The sequence below is a fragment of the Pongo pygmaeus genome, chromosome 19, assembly GCF_028885625.2.
Source record: "Pongo pygmaeus isolate AG05252 chromosome 19, NHGRI_mPonPyg2-v2.0_pri, whole genome shotgun sequence".
In the NCBI taxonomy this organism is placed as follows: domain Eukaryota; kingdom Metazoa; phylum Chordata; class Mammalia; order Primates; family Hominidae; genus Pongo; species Pongo pygmaeus.
Genome location: NC_072392.2, coordinates 88,308,256 through 88,326,032, shown reverse-complemented (window position 1 = coordinate 88,326,032; position 17,777 = coordinate 88,308,256). Strand labels below are relative to the sequence as shown.

Here is a 17,777-nt window from a genome sequence, read left to right as displayed (position 1 = left end):
AAGATTTTCCAGAAAAAGCAAAAACTGGGTGTGTGTGTGTGTCTGGGTGTGTATTTAAATAAAATAAACAAATAAAAACAGTGCCACATACTTATTGCCAGTGCAGCAACAATGTAAAACAAAACAAAACACAAATAATTCTGAATGTACCTAATATCTCTTTGATTTATAAAGTTTAAAGTGACTCTTTACTCATAGGCCAGTGGATGTGGGCTTAAAGTAATCATGATTAACGTATTTTAACATGAAAGTAGAGTATACAATTTTATCTCAGGTTCTAAAACTTAAGAAATTTCATTGTACTCAGATTATCCACTTACTGTGCATTAAAATCACTTTAATCGAATTCTATCTCACAAAATCCTTCATTTAAATGGTTGTTCCAAGTTTAATAAAAGAGTTTCTCGCAATCCACAACTCGAGTCATTTGTATCTTGTGTGGTAACCAAGACAAGAAGCATACATAACTGCTTCTGGGCACAAATAAATATCTCCCTCCCCACCCTCTCCCCAAAAAGGTTCTATCCTTTATGTAGCAGCCAAAGTTGCAATCTTTCGGGACCTGCAAGCTAGCAACGGTTTCTCTCCGAGGGTCTGAGAATGTTTATCGCTGCTAACCATCCTCTCACGTCATCTGTATGATCCTGTCCCTTGGTCATGTCCTGCAGGAAGGTGGGACATGAACATAGAAAGTCCCCTTCTCAGAGAACCTAGCAAGGTCGTGGTTGCCTTGTTTCTGGTCTCCATTTGTTGGAGTCAACCACGGACTTTAAGAGAGAAATGCTGCTCTAAATATTGTTAACTTTTCTTCTGCCTCATCTGTTAGAGAAGAAAATCGCTTCTAGCTCTCATTGATCACTACCTGGGCAAGAGGCAATGGAACTGGTGGCATGGACAATTTCTTACAGCCACTCGCTATGCTCGCTGAAACCAAGACAGTCCAAGTGGCGAACCTAGTGACTTGAAATGGTGAGCTGATTTCACAGTTATATTTCTCAACATTACAGCTTACTGAATGCATCTTTTGCATATCTTGGTTAGATATGATACTTTTTAGGGCAAATCTTCATTGTATTATCAATGTTGACATATTTAAAAATGTATTATTTATGCTGTCTTACTTGTCTATTTTTATTTTTATTTATTCCAGCCTCCTTCCTGTCTTCATTCCCCATTTTTTGAATACTACACCTCCAACTGAAGATACAAGTATGTAAGATAATAAAAAAGATAAATTTTAATCAATTAGGCTTCTTAATAGCATTCTTAATACAACATTGGCTAACAAGAAAAATTTTAATAACTGAGAACTATGGAATTTTTAGATTATCTTTTACCCAGTTTAACTTACTCTACTTACCCAGCATCATCATAAAACGTAGCTATAACACTTTCAAAAAAGCCATGTTTACAATGACTTGATTGGCTGGAAGATAAAATGATTCAGTGGTAGCCCTCATAATCGCAATTTAGGACTACATTTGGGATTCTACAGAGATTCTGTTTAAAGTCAGGAGAGCTTTCTGATAAGGTGTTTCCCTGTATTCATGTGTGGCGGAAGTGGTGGTCTCCTCAGGGTTTTCACAGCTGCTGACAATGGCAACTGCACTAAATGACCTTCGTCTCACCTTGGTGTCTGATGTGCAGGATTCTCGACCTGGTGGTGCTTTTTCTATGTGGAGCTGCTGGTCTTTCCAGTCCAATTGCTTGGCACTGCAAAAGGGGGCATATACTTCCACACTTCCTTCAAACTGTAAGCAGTTCACTTTGTAATACTTCCTCTTAACTTCCAAGACATCATTAAATCTATGGCCCCAGAGAATTTCTCGGGGAACATAGGAGCTTCTAGATTGGTGAGATGTTCCAGTGGAATCACCAGTATAGATAAATGTCACCAAAATCTCAAAGTTATCTTTGGCTACTGCTTTGCGGTCAAGAGCATATAGAGGGCTCTCATGATCAATTTCGTGGACAATAGTCACCGGGGTGACCAGGATGATTTGGTCATTGACTAATTTGAGGTCTTTAAATGCCATTGTCATTCTCCCTTCACTGTCTTCTGTGTAGCGGAGAAGTTGGGCTCTCACTGTTCCTTCCACCACGTGGTTTGGCCGAAAATCACCAATGCGCCACATGAGGCAAAGCTTCCCATCTCTCATGCCTATAAGTGCAAAGTAGCTGAAACGAATGGTTTGGGCTCTCTTTCGAGCAGTTGCCATTTTGGCCAAGGCAGCTCCAATGATAAAGGTATTTATGATGCAACTTAAGATGGACTGGAGGATCACCATGAGCACAGCCACAGAACATTCTTCAGTAACACAGCGATAACCATATCCTATGGTGGTTTGGGTCTCTAGGGAGAACAAAAAGGCCCCTGTGAAAGAATGGACGTTGTCAACACAAGGTGTGATGTCTGGATCATTTAATAGATCGCCATGATGAAAGGCTATGAGCCAAAAGACAGAGCCAAATATCAACCACGAGAGAATATAAGATAAAGAAAATATCACAAACATATGGCGCCACTTGGTGTCCACAAGAGTGGTGAAGATGTCGACCACATAGCTTCCCCATTCTCCAAAAATGTGCTTGAAGTAGACATTACAGCTGCCATCTTTGTGAAGTAATCGTCTTCTTGCTCTTCTCTTCTCAGCTATAATGTGCTCTGGCGGGTAGCCTGGGTATTTTGGGTCCACATTGACAATATGATAGCTGCTGCCGTAATAGCTCATTCTTTGCTGTGCCCTTAGGGATCCAGGTGAGTTTTGTAGTAGTAAGAATTCTAGACTTGTTGCTATTTCTTGGTTTGGGTTTTCAGTTAGAACCTAAAAAACAACAACAAACAAAAACACACTTTTTAGCTTTCAATGTCCATCTTTATAGCAATTTGCCAAATTTGGAGCAGTGTCATACCATCTAAAATAGCTACGACTTCATCTGAACATTAGCTGCACAGTATTGATTACTCATTTCAGTTTAGAATTTAACCAGTCATTATAGAGGCAAAATATGCAATTAGAGAAAATAACATTTTTATATATGAATAAGGCTTGGGTAAACACTGTGATTATCCCAAATGATGCCTCACTAACTTTTCTGACCTGATATAAAAAAAAAATCTGCTTTATTTTTGTAAACTCTTCTTGCATGAGGGCATTTAGAAAAAAAAGTAATTGCTAATATGAAAAGGCAAAATACAATTCAGATATGTGTCTAGCAGTCATAAGCTTCCTAACTGTTTAAATCAGGTTTTTCCTTAAAAGAAGGATGCAATAAAGAGTTTCTACTTTCATATCATAATGTAACTTTCATAATTGTTAGTGTAATAGGTAATCCCTCACCTTCAGCACCTGGTGCTTGCTCTCTCTTCCACGGAGGCTTTTCTTCCTTGTATACTTCCCAGGACAAACAGAACTGACAGGGGTACTACTTCACATTAAACTCATTTCCCCCTAGCTCTACCTTTAGTCTTGAAAGAAGATTAAAAAAAAAAAAATGCATCTTTCTTAACCTCAGTGTAGCTAAAACTACTCCCAGGTAAGCTTTCAGAAAGGTGTAAAATTGCCTCTGCCTTTGTCTCATAACATTCATCCTTTTTTTTTTTTTTTTTTTTTTTTTTTTTTGACACTGGCAGCACTTCTCTTTCCCTCTGAATAGAGTCCCAAATTTGCCAAAGTTGCTAATCTCGTTTCCCTCTTAAAGGGAGCATGCTACAATTGAACCCTTCTCTCCGGCTTTTCAGTGTTTTCCTGATACTTTCACAGACATCCTTAGGCAAAATAATTTTTCTCCCTCCAAATTCAGTCTTGAAAACATCAAGGCAGAACATGCAGCTCTTATCATTTTTAGCGTCCATGGTATAATAGGCCAAAGGATTTCCCAGCTCAAGTCAAAGTGAAATTTAGAACTGCAACATCAAAATCATCTTGAGTTACTCCTATGCAAAACAAACAAAAATAGAAGTATTGTAGCCAATTTTAATAGCTTAGTAACTATTAGAATATGTGTTTTACACAGTCTACCTGTGCTAGATGGGATGAAGGGATTATAACGCGGGGACTTTAGGGAATCCTGCCTCTCTATTACATAGAAAATGCAGTATGAACAAATACTATTCCTGACATAAAGACCCCTTGGAACGAACCAGGGAAATTCATCACTACGTGTTCAGCACCTTCTCTGCTGCAAAAGGACAGAAAGAGTTAACTTCCCTCCAGTGAAAAAGAATCAATTTTCTTTTCCTCCAGGGATCAGGCCCACTTTACAATAAACTCTTTGTTTAATGCACCACTTACAAGGATGGACTCCGCGTAAAGCCAAGAACTCCTATAAGGCATGTATGGGTTTATCTCTGTCCTCTACCTGCCTGTTGGCCACTTCACTCACCCATCATCCAGATCAGTTTTGATCTGTTACATCCTCTCCTTTGTCAGCACTTCAACCCGATTTGGGGGGATCCAACTGTATAATTTCAGGATGTGACCCAGGGCTGCGAAAATGCTTACTGGAAGGTCCAGTGTAAAATATTTTCACAAATTTTGTCCACAATATTGCCACCACGCTTTGGAGGTTTCTATCTGTCTGACTTGTCATTGAACAATATTTTACAAACAGAAGAAGCTGCTGTAGGGTTCTCAGTGTTCACCCTCTCAACTGATCATAGGAGGCATGAGAATGGGATGAAGTATAATCAAAGGCCCATATGATTTCAAATTAAAAAGCAGATATGGAGATAGAATTATTTTCTTGTTAAATGTGTCCAACCTAGTTCCTTCAAGGGAACTACATACATGGTGGGAGTCTGAGAGTTAGAAAACACTGTTCACAAATCAAGAGCTACTGTGTGACTGCTCTTTTCTGCTGCCAATAAATAAATAAATAAATAAATAAATAAAAGGTTTTATTTGAAATGGCATTCAATTGGCATCATTTTGAATTCCAGGGGTACCAGCAACTGCTATAAACAAGCCTCTTTCAAAACACCTTCCAAAGTGAATGAATTTTCAATTAATACAAGTTACAAGTGAACAAATTTGAGTGTGTGGAAAATGTATTGTTGAATAATGTAACAATTTGAGAGGTACAAGTTACAACTGAAAATTCGGCCCCAAGCTCACCATGTTTCCTGATGTGGTTCATTATTGTGATCATTAACTTCAACTTAGCCAAAGACAAGCATTCAGATTCTGTTTAGGTCTATACACTTATCCTTTTCTTGAATCTCCAACCATATAAATAACGCATTTTTTAAAAGACGCATTTGTCTTTAGGCCAAATGATCAACTGTAACCAAATAAATCATATCCAATCTGACCCATTTCTCAGCCTACCCAATGAGCAAAGAAGTTTATGGAGGCCTTTTTGTCACACTGACTAGATGAAATATTTATTAGTCTCTTATTTAGTATTTCGTGTTAATTTGAGCTTTTTTTCCAACTGTTTACCATTAAATAATCGAGGCTAGCACTTGTTGATTGATTGGAATTTTATATTTAGCATTTGTGTTTCTTAGGATTAAAACTCAGCCTTAAAAGTGCTTCGATGCTTTCGTAATTTTCTTGTCGCCATCAATTCCGCCATGAGAAAGCATTTGCAATGTTCCTACTTTTGTAATTTTTTTGCACGTTGCTCCGTAGAAACTGATGGTGGCTATTGAATGACTTTCCCCTGGGGCTGGAAGCTGCAGGGTGGGGGGTGAATAACTCCTCCCTTCTCAGGCCCAGTCCCAAGGCTCAAGACCACTTGAGCCAGCAGCCTGCGTCAGCAAGATAGCAGAAGCAGGAAGAGGGCTGCGCAGGAGACACGTACCCGCTGAAGACGGAGAAAGAGGCCGTCCGCGTACTGCGTAGCAGTTACGTCAGACTGAGACACTTCCTGTTTACAGGAGACTCTATAAACCCCTGCCCCATACTCATTTGGTGCTGACGCCATTGTAGGCCTCAGCTCGTCTGCACCCAGGGGCTCATTAGAACAGCGTGTTGCTCCACACCGCCTTGTGGTGTTTGTTGGCGCGCTCTTGGGGTTCGAACCGATATAACAGGCTTGCAGCTATTTCATTGGTTTAAACGTTTATTTTTTTATCGCAAATGAAAATTGCTATCAACTATCATTACAAAGCTGTAGAATATGAAGCTCGAAGGAAAACGCTGAATCAGGTAAGGTCTATTCTGCCATATAATAATGACAAAGGTAGTAAAAGCATAGCCATTTCTTGGCTTAGAAATAACTTAGAGTTTTTTTATAGATGAGGCTAGAGAAGAGGCAGTGCACTCAGGATGGTGAAGCGTTTCCATCAACGTTTATTAAATGCCCACAGACACTGAGGAAAGCAGCGAGAGACTCCCTGATTTACTTCATCCCACGAGGAGGTCTGAGAGAGGGGAAGTTAGAAGGGTCAGTAACCCCAACCCTGATAACCACTTTTCTCACATCTTACTCATGGTCTTAAGCTCAGATATAGAAACATTTCTTAATCTACTGTGACTAGTAGGATTTACTTTTAGGCCTCAGCTTTCTAAATCTTTGTGTGTATTTAAGGAGAAACTTTTAATAATTTAGTACATTTCAAATAAGCTATAAACACAGCAAGGAACATTCTCAACATAACAAATGCACATCCTGCTTATTTGTCCCCGTTTCCAATACACAAAAGCATCTCAATCAGACTCATCAATTTTGAAGCAATTCCTCTGCCATTTTGCCACCTCCTCTCATATTCAGCGACTTACCAGGTAAACTCCTCTTGTAGATTGCTCTTCAAAGGTAAGCTTATACCGAGGGCACAACACAGTGGTTAAGACACTGGTGATAAAACTGGATCTTTTCTCTATCATCTACTTAACATAATATATTAATATGAAGTGTGTGCTTTGTATACTTTGAGATGCACCACAAAAAAGGTCCAAAATTTCTTCAACAAATTCAATTCTGAATGTCTGTGGTGTTTGAGGTAACGAGTGCCTTCTTTACCATATAAAGGACCTGAGGTAGTTAACACATGAAGTCACCAGTATTCAAGTTGCTTTCCTGACAACTATAAGATGAGATAAGTTTTGGTGGAAATTTGAGAGCTGATGGGGTGGAGAGTAGAAGAGATGGCCTAATTCTGTATGCAGGTCATTGCCTTTGAAGACAGCCTTAGGTGGAGCTCTGAGGGAGGAGGAGGAGGAGACAGTGGAGGATGGGACCCAGGGTAGGTGAAGAGTAGGCCAGTAGAGGAAGGTGCAGTTGGATGGTACATTTGGGTGGGCTTTGGGTGCTGAGGAGCAAAGAGAGAGAGAGGTATTAAGAGTTAGGACAATGCCGGGCCAAATTAGGCTATGTGGCTATTTTGCTCAAAACCTGTTTTACAACTTCTTGCCCTTGCCGTAGAATTACTAAGATATTCAGACCCGCTTAGGTGTAGCTCTCATTCGGCCACTGAACTCTCGCTTTACCCAGAACCTGCTAGATAATTGTCCACGCTTCTCCAAATACTCCCTGACTCTCTAACTTCAGTTTCTCCTTTGGTGACAAGTCAGTGGCATTCTCAGGTTTACTTCTCATCCCCAGAGCAGGGTGTCCTACACCTTTTCTTCCCTTTCTGTTCTCTTCTCCCTCTCAACTCTAACCTCTAACCCTAATCCACCATTTTGGTGAATGTGGATTTTACCCCTCTCCTGATATAACTTTACAGTTTCTCCTCCTGAATCAATTTAAGAAAACCTTGTGCCAGTTTACTATAGAAAGGGGTTATAATATGTTATGAGCAAACAACTAAAGGAAAGCTGGAGCTGCGAAGAAATCCAGTGTAACAGCATCACTAGTAATGTTATCTGGAGATCCTGTTTCTAGCCCTGTTTTTCCCTAAGTAGTATCTACATCCTGATTATAAATCCTACCTCTCCCCAAATACTGTTTCATAAAGAAGTAGAAGAAATGTAGAATCTGGGGTTACGTTTCTCCATGGTTCTGGATGTCAAGATTGCACCAAAACAATATAAATTATAATTTTAAGTTACCGAGTTTAGAAGTCAAATTCCCTTAATATTAGGTTGGTGCAAAACTTAAAACCACAATTATTTTGCAGCAATCTAATAAATAGTCTAAAATAAAATTGTTTTCGGTATTGCAGAGAGGGCCTGAATTAGGAGGGGACCCCAGTTCCAGGTCTGCCCTCAACTTCCTGGGCATCTTGTGGAAATAACTTTTCTGTGAGCCTCATGGTACTCATTCATGAAATAAGGTTATGATAGCTGTGTCACCAAATTACTGTGAAGTTTGAATGAGATAATGAATGGGAAGCCACCTTTTAATGTGCCAGGCATACAAGAGTCATTCAATAATTATTGTTTGAATCTGAACCCCATTGTCAAAGGCATTCAAACCAGGGGGACTCCATCTTGGAGTAGGAGCTGGGTAAAATGAAGCTCAGACCTGCTGGGTTGTATTCCCCAGGAGGTTAGGCATTCTTAGTTAACAGGATATTTACAGTTAAGAGAATAAGTTAATCATGTTTACTGAACAGACCTACGACCTAACAGACCCAGGAAATGTCCTGATGTCCTGATATCTTAAGAACAAAAGCATTCTTAAACTAAGAATCAGTTTCACTTTAAAGATAATAATATAAATTCTTGCAGAAGACTGTAGTTACACAAAAATTAACAATCCTTTGTCAAAAGCTCTTGTAGTAAAGCACATCTCCCCCATGATTTTTTTGCTTAGTTATCTGATATATATAAAAGCATTGCACCCAAGGTGGGCATGTTCCTCCTCTTGCTTTTGGGAATGCTCTGCCCTGTCTATACAGTAGCTATTCTTTATTCTTTCATTCCTCTGTTTTCTATTTTTCTTTTTTTTGAGACGGAGACTTGCTCTGCCTCCAGGCTGGAGTGCAGTGGTGCGATCTCGGCTCACTGCAACCTCTACCTCCTGGGTTCAAGCAATTCTCCTGCCTCAGCCTCCCGAGTAGCTGGGACTACAGGTGCCCGCCAGCACGCCCAGCTAATTTCTTTTGTATTTTTAGTAGAGACGGGGTTTCACCATGTTGGCCAGATGGTCTCAATCTCTTCACCTCGTGATCCACTCTCCTTGGACTCCCAAGGTGGTGGGATTACAGGCGTGAAGCCACCGCACCTGGCCCATTCCTTTGTTTTCTTAATTAACTTTTTTCACTTTTCTTTGTGGACTGGCCCCGAATTCTTTCTTGCGCAAGATCCAAGAACCCTCACTTGGGGTCTGGATGAGGAGCCTTTTCCAGTAACACCATGAGAACTGTGTTTCATCCTCTGTAGAATATCAGAACACTTGCTTTCACTCCTCAAAGGGTGCTCCACTGGCAGGACACTGGCAGAGAGCCTGTGGTTCCCAGTATATATTTCTATCTAAGCTCAGGAATAGTACCACTGTTTCCTACCACAAAGCAACCTGGGCCACTTTTCTGTCCTTTCACTAGTTCCTCAAAGCCCCAGGGACAAGGTGACTTTTATTTCTTTCCTCTCCTTTTTTTTTTTTTTTTTTTTTGAAACAGGATCTTGCTCTGTCACCTAAGCTGGAGTGCAGTGGCATGATCAGAGAGCTCACTGCAGCCTCGATCTCATGGGCTGAAGCCGTCTTCCCACCTCAGCCTCCCAAGTAAGTAGCTGGGACTGTAGATGTGTGCCACTATGCCTGGCTAATTTTTTATTTATTTTTAGAGATAGGGTCCCGCTGTGTTGCCCAGGCTGGTCTTGAACTCCTGACCTCAAGCAATCCTCCAGCCTCGGCCTCCCAAAGTGTTGGATTACAGATGTGAGCCACTGTGCCCAGCCAACTTTCCTTTCTTTTTACAACCATCACTACATGGGACATCCCGTGCTCCTTGTTGTCAACACTCATATCTGAACACACACACACACACACACACACAAACACACACCCATCTATTCAACTCAGTTTAAAAATTTTATTACTGTTTACTCCTTTGCTATGTATCACTTTAGGAACGAGCCTAAAGGAGACAGGACTGACAAGATTAGCAAAGTTAACAGGCTAAAGAAATCCACAAGGTGATTATCATGCTTATTCTTTGTCTTAAATTGTGTGTCCATGTTTTACTAAGACAGTTCTGAAACTTTCTCTTATTCTCATCTTGAAAATCAGCCTGCCCATCCCTGTCTTGGTTGGATGTTAGCCCGAGTTGCTTAGAGTTTTACCTTGAGCTGGATCTGGGTTGGCAAAGAAGTCAGATAACATGAGATCTGATGTTCCTTTAAAAGACCACAGCTCAGTCTCTTTTCATTGTGTAAGGAAAGCACTTCCCCCAACAGCCTCTATATTCCCCATGGGAGTATTTGCTACTTATTATTTTCATTCTTGTTTTCTTTTCATTCAGTTTTTTTAAAAAAATGAGTTCCTACTATGTGACAGGCCCATCCACTTTTAGGCACCGGAAAACAGAATTGCAGTTTACATTGGAGAGGCGGGTATCAACAAACATGAAAACCATACAAAGGAACAATCTCTGATAGTAGTAACTATCATGGAGGACACAAAATAAAGTGATACTATGGAGAAGGGCCTGGAGCAAGGAGGGAGGTTACTGTTGAACCAGGGCCATCCAAGAAGGTTTGGCCCAGGGCCTGACATTCAAGTTCAGAGTGAGCTCTTCATTCCTAGCCTTAGGTTAAAATGCTCTCAACTCATACCTTGCTCCCTATCTTATTTGTTTGAGGTGCAGTTACTGTCTAGTTGTTAAGGCTCTCCCTATTTATAGGTGTAATTTGGCTGCAGCCTCCCTCTTTCTAAGCTAATTTTAAGACCTGGTTCTCATAAGAAGTTATCATTACAGGAACGCATCTGCATTTTATCATTGAATGCAGGCTTTCCCGACCTCTCACCTGGCTTCACCTGGTTTCCATAACAGCCTTTCAACTCATTTATTGCCTCTTTCATCCAGAGCAATCATTTCTAAACCTGAAATGTAAGTATCTCTCCTCCTGCTACCATGGGTACAGTCCAAGCTCCAGAATATGGTCTAATAGCAGAATAGTCAGAAGGGCAGGAATATGAAGATCAAAGACTTGGATTCTCATTTATTTTTTTTGCCACATCTTAGCTGCATGGAATCAGCATCTGTAAGCCTCATTATATTTATTGAAATCATGGGGACAATAGTCAATGTATCTCAAAATGTTTTTGTGAGGAATGAATGACATAAAATGAAAGCGCATAATAGCTAGCACCTGGGAAGCTCTCTTTTATTTATAGTCATCCCTTAACTTCAGTAAATCTCTCTCCTCTGATAGCTTATCATACAGGGCCTTATCCAGTCTGGGAGAGATGCATGTCCAAGCTATAATCTGAAAGAGGAAGAGGAATTAATAAGGAGAGGAAGCAAAAATGTTTCCCAGGCAGAGAAAACAATATTTGCAAAGGCTCCATGACTCATGCAAAGGCTTCTTGCCTCTTGCTTCTGCTCAAATCAGATTCTGTCTTCTTACATTTGATGCTATAAGCTAAACTGTTACCTTTTCAATATCTTTTCAAAGGTGCATAGGACATGCTTTCCAAGGACCTGAATGTGGGCATGGGTTGAAATGAGGGAGAATTGAGGCTAGAAAGAGAGAACCAGAGCATAAAATATCTCATAGGTAAAGATTTGGGTCTTTCTCCTAAGAACAGTGAAAGCTATTGAAATATCTGAACCAAGGGCATTGCATGATAACTTTTGCATTTGTACAAGATCATGCCGGCTGTCCATTGGAAAATCAGTTGGGGGAAATTTAAGAGCAGAAGGAGGGAGGTAAACCAGAAAACTGTTTCAACAATGAGGTAAGAGATGATCATGACTGGGATTAGGATGAGGCTAGAGAAGGTATCAGAAGCCACCTCTCACTACAGTGCTTTCTCACCCTTCATGTGCAGCAGGGCCACATGACCTAGGAGTGGCCAATCAGAACTTCACAAACTAGACCGAATCTTGAGGAAGTGACACAGAGTTGCTGACTCCTATTATTTAAGGGAATGGCAGGCAGTCAAGAGGCCAGTGGTGAGGTGGTGCACATCTAAGTGTTGAAAGAGAGAGGCAAGTTACAGCTCCTTACGAGGCGCTCTCTGAGACAAGATTGTTATTTTGCCTTTCCTCTTGTTTCTGCTCAAATCAGATTGTATCTTCTTATATTTGATGCTATAAGCCAAACTGTTATCTTTTCAATAATGTTTTCTTCTGCTGGCGTTAACCAGGGATAATTTTTGTTGCTTGAACAATATCAACAACAAAAATCAGTTAAAATTTAATTACATGTACCTTTTTAAAAAGTATTCTGGCCAGGCACGGTGACTCACGCCTATAATTCCAGCACTTTGGGAGGCCAAGGTGGGTGGATCATCTGAGGTCAGGAGTATGAGACCAGCCTGGCCAACATGGTGAAACCCTGTCTCTAGTAAAAAAAGTAAAAAAATTAGCCGGGCGTGGTGGCAGGTGCCTGTAATTCCAGCTACTTGGGAGACTGAGGCAGGAGAACGGTGTGAACCTGCGAGGTGGAGCTTGCAGTGAGCTGAGATAGTGCTACTGCACTCCAGCCTGGGCGACACAGCAAAACTTCTTCTCAAAAAAAAAAAAAAAAAAGTATCCGATATGCAAGCATATGGTCTCATGACTCTCCCTTAAATCATCATGCCAACTACCAGCAAGCCCTTTAGTTCACTTCTAAGTAGATATTAAATCTACTCAATTCTCACTGTTGTCAAAACCACTATATCTTCAGTAGGCCGTGGCAACAACTTCTAAGAGGTCTGCTATTTTTGCCCTTCCTACACGTCAATCTATTTTCTATTCTTTTCTTTTGAGACAGAGTCTTGCTCTCTTGCCCAGGCTGGAGTGCAGTGGCATAATTTTGGCACACTGCAACCTCTGCCTAACAGATTCAAGGAATTCTCATACCTCAGCCTCGTAGCTTGGACAACAGGCATGTGCCACCTCACTCAGCTAATTTTTTGTATTTTTTTTTTTTTTTTTTCAGTAGAGAAATGTCTAAGCAGCAAAATGTTCACTAGGGGTTTCACTATGTTGGCCAAGCTGCTCTTGAACTCGTGGCCTCATGTGATCTGCCGGCCTCAGCCTCCCGAAGTGCTCGGATTACAGGTGTGACCCACTACACCCAGCCCTCTTTCAAAACAAAGCCAAAACATGTCACTCTTTGCTTAAAATTCTCCAGTTTCTTTCCATTGTAATTAGAGTAATTTGCATAATCTGTATGGTAAGCAGATTGATACATCTAACATCTGGCCGTCTCTCTAAAGTATTTCCTACTACTCTTCTCACCATTCTGTGATAGGTAAAGATCTTCACCGTATCTTCCTTTTTCACTAACAAACGCTGGGGTCAGAAAACTGCAGCCTGAGGGCCAAATCTGAGTATTGAGTTGTTTCTGTAAATGAAGTTTTATTGGAATACAGCCAGACCATTGTTTAAGGTCTGTGGCTACATATTGTTCCTGAAAATGTTCAGGAAATGCCACCCCAAAACATGCCACTTTGGTAGCTGATTACATTAAACTGGAGTTTCTGTGGGACAACAGATGCAGGCAGAGTCTTTCTCTGGGATCCCCTTATCTGCCTAGGGATAGATCCTCCAAAAAGAACTTCTTAATTGTCATTGATACCACTTCCGTCCCCCAGTTTTATCAACCAGAGATTAACTTATATCCCAGAAGGGGTAACTGGAAGTTCATGCCACACCCAGACAAACTTTGTCACAGACTGTCACCTCTTCTTCTATGGACCCCATCATCTTTCCCCCAAATCATTTATACCCCCTAACTTGTCTACATTCCCACTCTCTTCTCCCTTATAAAGATGGTATAATAAGCTTTTAAGTCTAACTGGTTTCTTGAGTATTCACTTTTCTTTCCTATAAAAGAAAATGCACTTGATAAATGCATATACACTTTCTCCTATTAATCTATGATATAGTTTGGATATCTGTCCCTGCCCAAATCTCATGTTGAGTAATCCCTAATGCTGAAGGTGGGGTTGCCGTGGGGCCAGGTGGTTTGGATCATGCAGACAGATCTCTCATGGCTTGGTGCTGTCTTCATGACCATGAGTGAGTTCTTGCAAGGTCTGGTCATATAAAAGTGTGTGGCATCTCTCTTCCCCCCAGACACTTCTCTCTCTCTTTTGCTTACTTCTGCTTTCACCATGTGGAGTGCTTGCTCTCCCTTCACCTTCCTCCATGATTGTAAACTTTCTGAGGCAACCCCAGAAGCAGATGCAGGCACTATGCTTACTGTCCAGTCTGCATAACTGTGAGCCAATGAAACTTCTTTTCTTTATAAATTACCCAGTCTTAGGTATTTGTAGCAATGCAAGAAAAGCCTAATATAGAAAATTGGTACTGAGAGTGGGGCATTGCTACAAAGACACCTGAAAACGTGAAAGTGGCTTTGAAACTGTGTGACAGACAGAGGGTGGAAGAGTTTGGAGGACTCAGAAGAAGACAGAAAGAGGAGGGAAAGTTTGGAATTGCTTAGTGTTACATGGTTGTGACTAAAATGCCAATAGTGATACAGAAAATGAAGTCTAGGCTGACATGGTCTCAGATGGAAATGAGGAACTTATTGGGAACTGGAGCAAAGGTGACTCATGCATGAATTTGGCTGCATTGTGCCTGTGCCCTAGGGATCTGTGGAAGTGTGAACTTCATAGTGATAATTTAGGTATCTGGTAGAAGAAATTTCTAAGCAGCAAATTGTTCAAGATGTACCATGGCTGCTTCTAACTGCCTATGTTCAGATGCAAGAGCAAAGAAATGACCTAAATTTGGAACTTATATTTAAAAGGGAAGCAGAGTGTAAAAGTCTGGAAAATTTGCAGCCAGGCCAAATGGCAGAAAAGAAAAGGCTTTTTGGGGAGACAAATTCAAGCAGGCTGTGAAACAACCACTTGTTAGAGATATGTCCATAACTAAATGGGAGCCAAGTGCTAATATCCAACACGATGGGAAAAAGGCCTCAAAGGAATTTTAGAAATCTTCTAGAAAACCCCTCCCATCACAGGCCCAAAGGACTAGGAGAAAATAATGGTTTTGTGGGCAGGGCCTAGGGCCCTGTTGCTTTGTGCAGACTTGGGACACTGCTCCCTGCATCCAGGTCACTCCAGCTCCAGCCTTAACTCAAAGGGCCCCAGACACAGCTTGCTTGAGTTGCTGTTTCAGAGAGTGCAAGCCATAATCCTTCGTGGCTTCTATGTGGTGTTAAACCTGCAGGTCCATGGAATGCAAGAGTTATGAGGCTTGGTAGCCTCTTACTTGATTTCAGAGGATGTATGGGAAAGCTTGGGTGCCCAGACAGAAGCCTGCTGCAGGGGTGGAGCCTCCACAGAGAACCTCTACTAGGGAAGGGCAGAAGGGAAACGGGTTGGAGCCCACATACACAGTCCCCACTGGTGCACTGCCTAGTGGAGATGTGAGAAAGGGTCACCATCCTCCAGACACCAGAAGAGTAGATCCACCAGCAACTTCCACCTTGCGCATGGAAAAGCTACATGCATTCAACAACCTGTGAGAGCAGTCTCAGGGACTAAACCCTGCAAAGCCACAGATGTGGAGCTGCCCAAGACCTTGTGAACCTACCCCCTTGCACCAGTGTGCTCTGGATGTGGGCCATGGAGTCAAAGGAGATTATTTTGGAGCATTAAGATTTTATGACTGCCCTGCTAAGTTTTAAACTTGTGGGGGGCCTGTAGAGCTTTTATTTTGACTAATTTCTTCCTTTTGGAATGGGAATGTTTATCCAACGCCTGTTTGTACAATGCCCCTATTGTATTTTGGAAGTAACTAACTTGTCATAGGTGGAAGGGATTTGCCTTGTCTCAGATAAGACTTTAGACTTTTGAGTTAATGCTAGAATAAGTTAAGACTTTTGGGAATTTGGGGGAAGGAATGATTGTATTTTGCAATGGGAGAAGGAAATAAAATTTGGGGTGGGCCAGGGCAGGATATAGTTTGGGTATTTGTCCCCACCCAAATCTCATGTTGAAATGTATTCCCCAGTGCTGGAGGGGGGACTTGGTGGGAGGTGTTTTGTGTTTTGATCATGGGGGCGAATCAGTCATGGCTTGGTGCTGTCTTTATGATAGTGAGTTTTCATGAGATCTGGTCATTTAAAAGTGGCGGCACCTCCCTCCTCAACTCTATCTCTCACTTGCTCCTGCTTTCACCATGTGATGTGCCTGCTCCCCCTTCACTTTCCACCATTTTGTAAGCTTCCTGAGGCCTCCCCAGAAGCAGGTGCTGGCATTATGCTTCCTGGAGAACCTGCGGAACTACGACCCAATTAAACATCTTTTCTTTTTTTTTCAGCATTTGTTTATTTATTTATTTTTCTTTTTTCTTTTTTTAAATTATACATTAAGTTCTTGGATACATGTGCAGAACATGCAGGTTTGTTACATAGGTATATATGTGCCATGGTGGTTTGCTGCACCCATGAACCTGTAATCTACATTAGGTATTTCTCCTAATGCTATCCCTCCCCTAGCCCCCGAACTCCCGACAGGCCCCAGTGTATGATGTTCCCCTCCCTGTGTCCATGTGTTCTTATTGTTTTCTTTAAAAAAGGTTTGAATTACCTAGGTTTTAAATTACCCAGTCTCAGATATTTATAGCAATGTAAGAATGGACTGATACAATCTGCCTCTTGTCAGCTTATTTTATAGACTCAAGTTCTGAACAATCATAAGTTCTACTGAATTACCGAACTTGAGGCTAGAGGGAAAGTCTTCCCTCTCCTACATCACACACACTTACAAAGCTGAGTAGCTGCATCAGAGGCCATGTGGTCCACAGAGCTTAAAATATTTACTACCTTAAATATTATCCTAGTTTCTTTTGAGTCTTTACAGAAGAGTTTGCCATACCCTGCTCTAAAGCCCAAGGATGTTTCTGCCATGGATTAACTTTTTTGTTGATTAGATTGTTCTGTGAAATAAATTGTAAGCTCCACGAGGGCCATACGTGTCTTATTTACCACTATATCCCTAACAGCTAAAGCAATATGTGATGTATAGGCACTTACTAATTATATTTTGAAGAAATAAATGAATAAATAATTGAATAATACAAAGATGATATTTATCCTCAAGGAAATTTCATCCCTCATAAGAGAGTTAGTACTCCTAAGACTAAAAACATCAGTGCTGACAGTTCTCCAAACACCCGTTTATCCTACATCTCCCCATTGCAGATACCAGCTTATAAACAGAAAACACAAAAGTGATACTATTTGTTTTTACATATCATCTTCCTCAGGACTGATAGTAGAGCTCAGTATGAAATTTTATATTATTATTATTTTTTCAACTTTTAAATTCTGGGGTACATGTGGAAGTTTGTTATTCAGGTATATTGTGTGATGCTGAGGTTTGGGGTATGAATGATCCTTGTACCCAGGTACTGAACATAGTGCCCAACAGTTAGTTTTCCAAACCTTGAAGCCCTCCCCTCTCTCCCCTCTAGTAGTCCTCTGTGTCTGTTTTTGCCATGCTTATGTTCATGAATATCCAATGTTTAGCTTCCACTTATAAGTGAGAACATGCAGCATTTGGTTTTCTGCTCCTGTGTTAATTCACTTAGGATAATGGCCTTCAGCTACGTAAATGTTGCTGCAAAGGATGTTATTTTGTTCTTTTTTATGGCTGTGCGGTATTCCATTGCGTATATTGACCACATTTTCTTTATCCAGTCCACCATTGATGGGCACTTAGGTTGATTCTATGCCTTTGCTATTGTGAATGGTGCCTTTATCAACGTGTGA

The 17,777-nt window shown here is 41.0% G+C and overlaps 1 protein-coding gene across 2 annotated transcripts in view; it reads right to left on the bottom strand.

Annotated features, from left to right (window-relative positions):
• Window positions 1–741: 741 nt before the first annotated feature.
• Window positions 742–17,777, bottom strand: part of KCNJ16 (potassium inwardly rectifying channel subfamily J member 16) — a 59,706-nt gene continuing 42,670 nt past the window's right edge. The window contains exons 1-2 of one of the 2 annotated variants that reach the window (XM_054459527.2): window positions 12,269–12,297; window positions 742–2,825 (exon numbers count right to left, since the gene is read on the bottom strand). In XM_054459527.2, the coding sequence (XP_054315502.1) occupies window positions 1,476–2,732 (1,257 nt within the window). In that variant the 5' untranslated portion in view covers window positions 2,733–2,825; window positions 12,269–12,297 and the 3' untranslated portion in view covers window positions 742–1,475. Of the gene's footprint in view, window positions 2,826–12,268; window positions 12,298–17,777 lie in introns of those variants that run through there. The other variant, XM_054459526.2, reaches the window with a different exon arrangement.